Here is a 7,357-nt window from a genome sequence, read left to right as displayed (position 1 = left end):
CCTCCTCTACAACATCCGGAGGATTTGCCCCTTCCTCACCGACAAGGCAGCACAGGTGCTCATCCAGGCGCTTGTCATCTCCCGCCTGGACTACTGCAACTCGCTCCTTGCTGGCGCCCCGGCTTCTACCATCAGACCTCTGGAGCTTATTCAGAAAGCCTCTGTTCGTCTGGTGTTCATCCTCCCCAAGTTCTCCCACACGACTCCCCTTCTACGCTCTCTACATTGGCTCCCTGTAGCTGCTCACATCCAGTTTCAGACTCTGGTGCTGGCCTACAGGGCAGTGGAAGGAACAGCTCCTTCATACCTCCAGGCTATGGTCAAGCCCTACACCCCCGCCCGACCACTTCGGTCTGCGGCCTCCAGGCGGCCGGCTGCCCCGTCACTCAGCTGTCACTGCGCACCATCGATACGGTCACGGCTTTTCTCTGTTCTGGCACCCCGATGGTGGAACGATCTCCCGACTGATGTCAGGACAGCTGAGTCGCTGCCCATCTTTTGCTGCATGCTGAAAACCCATCTCTTCAGGAAACACTACCCAGATCTCCTAAATTGTCTTTGTTTTCTAAATTATCTTCCCATTTGACTAGGTACCTAACTTACTCTAGCACTAGTTATGCTCTTAGCTGTTTGGTTTTGGAAGGAAATGCACTTATGATTTCTTGTGACCTGAAGTTCCTTTGCCTACCGGTGTGGAACACAATTATTGTAAGTCGATTTGGATAAAAGCGCCTTCAAAATGAGAGTAATGTAACGTAATTTAACAATCCATGGCTTGCACAGAAATCCAAAAACAATGCACCGCTTTGGTTCAGATAAGGGAGACCGATTCTACCAATCACACCTCTCCAGGTCACCCCATCATTGCCAACATGGACATTGAAGTCCCCCAGAGGAGCAATGGAATCCCCAGATGACACCCCCCCCCCCCCCCCCCCCCCCCAGGACACCACCCAAAGACTCCAAGAAGGCCAGGAAATCTGAAGTGCTGTTTGGTGCATACGGACAAACACCAGTCAGAATCTTCCCTTCCTGCAGCCCCAGTGAGGTGACCCTCTCACTCACGGGGAGATCTCCAGCATGGAGGTGATAAGCAGGGGGCTTGTGAATATCACAGCTCCAGCCCAACGCCTCTCACCCTGGGCAACACCAGTCTATTACAGTCCAGCCCCTCTCCAGGAGTTTGGTGCCAGAGCCCACTCTGTGAATGGAGGTACCAACTTTATCTAGTTGGTATCACCCAACAGCTTAACCCCACCTTAAGGTGGCGGTTCTATGGAGGGGTCTTTTTTTTTATGTCCTGTTAACCTTTTCAACTGCTGCCAGTCATTTTTTTTTTGATTACTCCGTACCTTTTCTATTGCAGTCAGGAAGACATCATCCTAAATTTCTTTACCATCTTATTCCTCAACATAACAAAAAGTCTGTGATGAGCTGACTTAGTGTTATTATCAGTTTTGATATGATCCCCTTCTTTCATCAGTTTTAAAATATTCATGTTTATCCAATGTGTTTGATATTTTTGTGATTCATTTCATGATTAAAATCTTCTATAATGGTCTTTGTTGTTTTGGCAGTGTGTCCCTTCTGTTACTGTTCTTTTGAAAAAAAAATCTGTCCAGAGGGATGATGAACTGTGTGAACAAATGGCTGAAGTGACGGCAGAGTTATGTTTCCCTCTACTGGCATTTCCTTCCCCTAAAACTCAACTGGACTGAATTGTTGTCACTCCTCGCCATTTACATTGTTAATCAAAGTGCTTTGACTCAACACTACTTCAGACTGAGCAGGCTAATCCAGGAGTAAAATACACTTCAAACTTCCAGTAAATCACATTCAGCTTCTCTTAAAAGAAAGTTGTAAAACGTTTACATTTTCTGGTAACTCCTGGTGCACCTTTATACGGTTTATCAGGGAAAGCGTTTGTTATTTTATTACAGTTTTTCTTTAACTAATAAACCTTTAATGCGTTTCAAGAAGCTGTTTATTGTACATAGAGAATAAAAAGATCACGCACATACACAGCAGAAATCAGTTTACTAAAACTATTGATTAGAAATTGATCTAAATTGTTATATCGCATACGATGAATATGTCACATTTTATCAAATGAAGCAATCTGTAAATCTGTAAGCAAGTATTTGAGATGATGGAGTTGATGATTACCCACCACTTATTATTCCAGATGAAAAATCTCCTCCACACTGATGTGCGAATAAGTTACTGCAGGTTTAAATCCAAATAAGTACTCTATTCAAACTCTTGATAAACGATTGAATGAAGATTGTAATTAAATGATGAGATTAGAGGTAACTTGTTCTTGTTTGTCACAGAAATGAAATGCATGTAATATCACCTAAAACAAAGAACAAAAGAGACTTATTTGAGTTATTAGATGTGCTTTAAGATTTTCTCTCAGTGACTCCGTTCTCTTCATTATGTTGACCTCGCAGGCTTCTGTAACCTAAGTGTGAGTGATAGTTTGACTAATATTCAGAACATGGGGTGAAACAGGGTATGAAAAATAGTAAAACTGATACTGTAAATAAGAAACACAATCTAGGAAAACACTGCAACAACAAAGAGCTGTGGCTGCTTTTATTTCAGATTTGTGAAGAACTCAGGGGTCTGTCAGTTGCTTTCTTATAGAAGTTAAAACAAATACTCACTTTTGGAGACTTACATGAGCTGTGCACTCTTTACAGGATGTTGTGCTGACAGGAGCCGGCCTTCAGTATCTGAAGGGTAAGAATTAGTTTAACAGATTTCCTGAACCACGGGTAAAACAGGGCATAGATCAGAGGGTTAAAGCAGGAGTTAGAATAGAACAAACACGTAAAAAATGCAGCTGATGCAGTACTGATCTGTGTTTCATTTAGTGAACTGCAATAATAAGGCAACAGACATGTTAGAAACACAGCAACAACGACTCCAAGAGTCCTGGCTGCTTTCAGTTCAGATTTCTTAACATTTACTCTCCCTGAGCTGTGAAGTGTGACAGCTGCAAGGTGAGAGCGCATGGCACGAGCCTGAGATACAGCCACCACAAACACCCTCAGGTACAAAACTACCAGGGTGGTTATAGGGATAATAAAGAACAACAATATGTCCAAAATTCCTACGAAAGAATCAAAAACAACCACACACTCTGCAGAGCAGTCATTTTCTCCGCTTGATATTTTCATATTATTTATCAGCCCAAAGGCAAAGAGAAACGAAAAGCTCCAACACACTGAAACACATATTTGAACTCTTTTTAAAGTAACTTTGGCAGGGTAGTGCAGAGGGTAACAAATAGCCACATAACGGTCAAGTGTTATGAGCATCATGGTTTCTATTGAGGTACAGGTAACAACATAGGCAACAATAAAATACACAACACACATGAGGTCACTGAGATACCAGCAGCCATCGATGAGGAAAATCTGAAGGACTATAAGGAAGCCGACGAAGAAATCTGAGAAAGCCAGAGAGAGGAGGAGGAGGTTGGTGGGGGTGTGGAGCTGCCTGGAGATGAAACAGTAGTATTATTTGACACTCACAGAAAGCACATGACATAAACCTAAAACATAAATCTAAAACACTTTTGCTTTTGTAAGTGTAGCATATGCAAAACACCTGAAAACATTTGATTACTTAAAGTGTGAGATGGAGATGATGACCAGCAGGTTAAGAGTCACGGTGAGCACAGAGATGCAGGACAGTGTGATGTAAATGATGATGGAAACTGAGCGAGGACGTCTGCTAGTCCTGCAGGAGGAGTTCAGAAGTTCTGGAAAGCAGATCTCAGATTCTTCAGTTTGCATCTTTAGAAAGAGGAGATCTGACTGTGTTCTGTCAGAAACTGTTTGTCACATAACAGATTTATTCCTCCTCACCTTCCACATTGCTCCTCCTTCACTTGACAACAGTTGTCTTAGTGACCGCCTGCAAACACAAGGCCTGGTCACAGTCCAAGGAAACAATCTTATCTTAGCAGTGGTTAACCCAGTGTGGGTAAGAAATTCTGTATCGGGGCTCTTTACACCAAACAAATGTGAAGAAACATTCCCAACAAGAGGCCTCTGTCGGCTCCTCTCTTTAAAACAGCATCTGAATAAACAAAATATGACTCAAATACACCAAAATGATGCTTTCCAACAACTTGGCAGGATGCAGAATATACATCTGCACAAGAAGACAGCTAACCAAAATCCTGAAGGGAAATCTCATAGCGGCAGTATCAATTATTAAGGATATGCTATTGCTGTAGCTAGATGATCAAATATAATACAAATCTGATGACAAACATATAGGACATTTAAGTGTAGCGGAGAAGCTGATGTGGTAGAATTCAGAGGTCAACATCGTGGGTTGGGGTGTTTTTATCGTCTGATCCTCACTTTCTTCCCACCACCTGACCACTTTGGGAAAGCATTGCTTGTTTCAGAGAAATGGAGATGACAAATAGGATGAGATTGTTTTAAGTTAGCCATTTACCTTCTGTTGTCACTGCAGCCTCTCTTCTTGTGCACACTCTCACTTCGCTGAGCAGCCGATCAGAATGAGCTCTTTCACTGACAGACATGCCACAATTCTACATGTTCATGTCATCTGAAAAATATGAGGATGGAGTCAGACAATGCTTATAGGGTATACACACCGAAGACACACACAAAAACAGACTTTCTGTCACAAGGTAGAGAGTTTTGGATGACAGTCAACTGTACCTGCTGCTATACACCAAACACAGTCAGCAGGTGGAGACAGTACAGAGAACACACATGAGGGAAAAGGGAAATGGAAACACAAGGGGAAAACTCAATATGCCAGAAGCCAATGACACTTTCACCAACAGTCCAGATGCTGGCTGCAGGGCAGCAGGATTTTGTTTGGTGTGGCATCTTCTATTATGCCTAGGAGCTCCAGGTTAGATAGAAGGCCGGAGTTAGCCCAGCTCCAATAGCTAACAACACCTAAATATGACTTGTGTGAAGTGTAGAAAGTGAACACACTGACCGAGCTTCTCACCCTATCTCTAAGGGAGAGCCCACACACCCTGCGGAGGAACCCCATTTCGGCCGCTTGTATCTGCGATCTCGTTCTTTCGGTCACTACCCACAGCTCGTGACCATAGGTGAGGGTAGAAACGTGGATTGACCGGTAAATCGAGAGCTTCGCCTTCGGGCTCAGCTCCTTCTGCACCACGACAGGCCGGTGCAGAGCCCGTATTACTGCTGTCAGCGCACCGATCCACCTGTCAATCTCCCGCTCCTTTCGTCCCTCACTCGTGAACAAGCTCCCAAGATACTTGAACTCCTCCACTTGGAGAAGGATCTCATTCCCACCCTTTTCCGGCTGAGGACCATGGTCTCGGATTTGGAGGTGCTGATTCTCATCACAGCCGCTTCACAGTCGGCTGCAGACTGTTCCAGTGAGAGTTGAAAGTCACAGCCCAAAGATGCTTACAGAACCACATCATCCGCAAAAAGCAGAGACCCGATTCTGAGGTTGCAAAACCGGACCCCCTCAACGCTTTGGTTGCGCCTTGAAATTCTGTCCATTAAAAGTACGAACACAATCGGTGACAAAGGGCAGCCCTGACGGAGTCCAACCCTCACCGGAAATACATCCAACTTACTGCCGGCAATGTGGACCAAACTCTGACACCGGTCATACAGAGACCCAACAGCCCCAATCAAGGGGTCCGGCACTCCATATTTCCGGAGCACCCCCCACAGGACTCCCCGAGGGACACGGTCGAACGCCTTCTCCAAGTCCAAAAAACACATGTAGACCAATTGGGCGAACTCCCATGCACCCTCCAAGATCCTGCTGAGGGTGTAGAGCTGGTCCACTGTTCCTCGACCAGGACAAAAACCACACTGCTCCTCCTGAATCGGAGATTCAACTATAAGACAGATCCTCCTCTCCAGAACCCCTGAATAGACCTTACCAGGGAGGCTGAGGAGTGTGATCCCCCCGTAGTTGGAACACACCCTCTGGTCCCCCTTTTTAGAGAGGGGGACCACCACCCCGATCTGCCAGTCCGGAGGCACTGTCCCCGATGTCCATGAGATGTTGCAGAGGCGTGTCAACCAAGACAGCCCTACAACATCCACAGCCTTGAGGAACTCCGTACGGACCTCATCCACTGAGGAGCTTTTCGACCACCTCGGCACCCTCAGCCCCAGAAATGGGAGGCCCCACATCCGAGCTCCCAGACTCTGCTTTCTCATTGGAGGGTGTGTTGGTGGGATTGAGGAGGTCCTTGAAGTATTCCCCCCACCGACTCACAACATCCCTAGTTGAGGTCATCAGAGCCTCATCCCCACCAAACACGGTTTTGATGGTGCACCGCTTTCCCCGGAATCCGCCGTATGTTAGATCAGAATCTCCGGGAAGCAGACACCCTTTCCACTTTTAAGACAAGGCTTAAAACTTTCCTTTTTGATAAAGCTTATAGTTAGGGATGGCTCAGGTGATCCTGAAACATCCCATAGTTAAGCTGCTATAGGACTAGTCTGCTGGGGGGCCTCATCTGTCACACCTTTCCTTACTTTATCTCTTTTTCCCCCATTTCATTTCCCAAATGATATTATGTATATGTGACATTATTGTGGTCATTAACTCGTGTTGCCCTGTTCCAACAGGTATCCTTTAAATGGTGTTACAGTGTTTTTCCCATCTGTTCTGTCTCCTCAAACCCCAGCTGGTCGAGGCGGATGGCCCCCGTTCCTGAGTCTGGTTCTGCCAGAAGATTCTTCCTGTTAAAAGGGAGTCGTTCCTCTCCACAGTCACCTCATGCACACTCAGGATCGGAGATTAGACTGAAGACAAGTTTTGGTGCAATCTGTTGGTTTCCTTAGCTAGGATATTGTTTTAGAATTGGCTCTCTATGAATAAATTGGATTAATTTGAAAATAATTATTATTAAAATTAATTGAATTCCAATTGGCTTGAATTGGACTATACTGTTTAAGTGCCTTGAGATGACATTTGTTGTATTTGGCGCTTTATAAATAAAACTGAATTGAATTGTTATTGGTCCTTAAAGACTTGGGACTTGGCTTGGAAAAACTTACTTGCGAACATGTCTTCCAAGATATTCCCAGTTCACCCCCACTACCAGTTTGGGCTTACCAGATATCTCCATCAGTCTTCCCTTTTAGTGGATCCAACTCACTACCAAGTGGAGATCGGTTGACAGATCAACCCCTCTCTTTGAGGTGACCTGGCACCAGGTACACTTATGGACAATTAAAAATCTCTTTTTAGTCAGCCCAGGTAGTGTATTAGCTCAGTGTGTGTTTTAACTTTTGGAGGTACTGTGAACTCCTTGATTCATCCAGAATAAGTAAGTACATTTTTTTTTGTG

General features: G+C 44.8%; 1 protein-coding gene across 1 annotated transcript; it reads right to left on the bottom strand.

Annotated features, from left to right (window-relative positions):
• Positions 1 to 2,699: 2,699 nt before the first annotated feature.
• Positions 2,700 to 3,806, bottom strand: LOC142396056 (trace amine-associated receptor 13c-like). Its single transcript, XM_075478597.1, has 3 exons — positions 3,637 to 3,806; positions 3,395 to 3,507; positions 2,700 to 3,118 (listed from the first exon to the last, which is right to left on the bottom strand). Exons 1-3 carry the CDS (start codon positions 3,804 to 3,806, stop codon positions 2,700 to 2,702), a joined length of 702 nt encoding a protein of 233 aa, XP_075334712.1.
• Positions 3,807 to 7,357: the final 3,551 nt, after the last annotated feature.

Source organism: Odontesthes bonariensis, chromosome 12 (genome assembly GCF_027942865.1).
Source record: "Odontesthes bonariensis isolate fOdoBon6 chromosome 12, fOdoBon6.hap1, whole genome shotgun sequence".
NCBI classification, from domain to species: Eukaryota; Metazoa; Chordata; class Actinopteri; order Atheriniformes; family Atherinopsidae; genus Odontesthes; species Odontesthes bonariensis.
Note: the sequence above shows the minus strand (reverse complement) of the source record. Positions and strands in the feature narration are given on the sequence as shown.

What these genes read in the sequence shown, in the direction of transcription:
- LOC142396056 (XM_075478597.1), bottom strand. Translation starts at nt 3,806, where the DNA reads ATGCAAACTGAAGAATCTGAGATCTGCTTTCCAGAACTTCTGAACTCC. An exon ending in ATCTCCATCTCACACTTTAA is followed by an intron (nt 3,508 to 3,636) that starts GTAATCAAATGT and finishes TTTCATCTCCAG; the next exon opens with GCAGCTCCACACCCCCACCA. An exon ending in CGATGGCTGCTGGTATCTCA is followed by an intron (nt 3,119 to 3,394) that starts GTGACCTCATGT and finishes ATTCTTTCGTAG; the next exon opens with GAATTTTGGACATATTGTTG.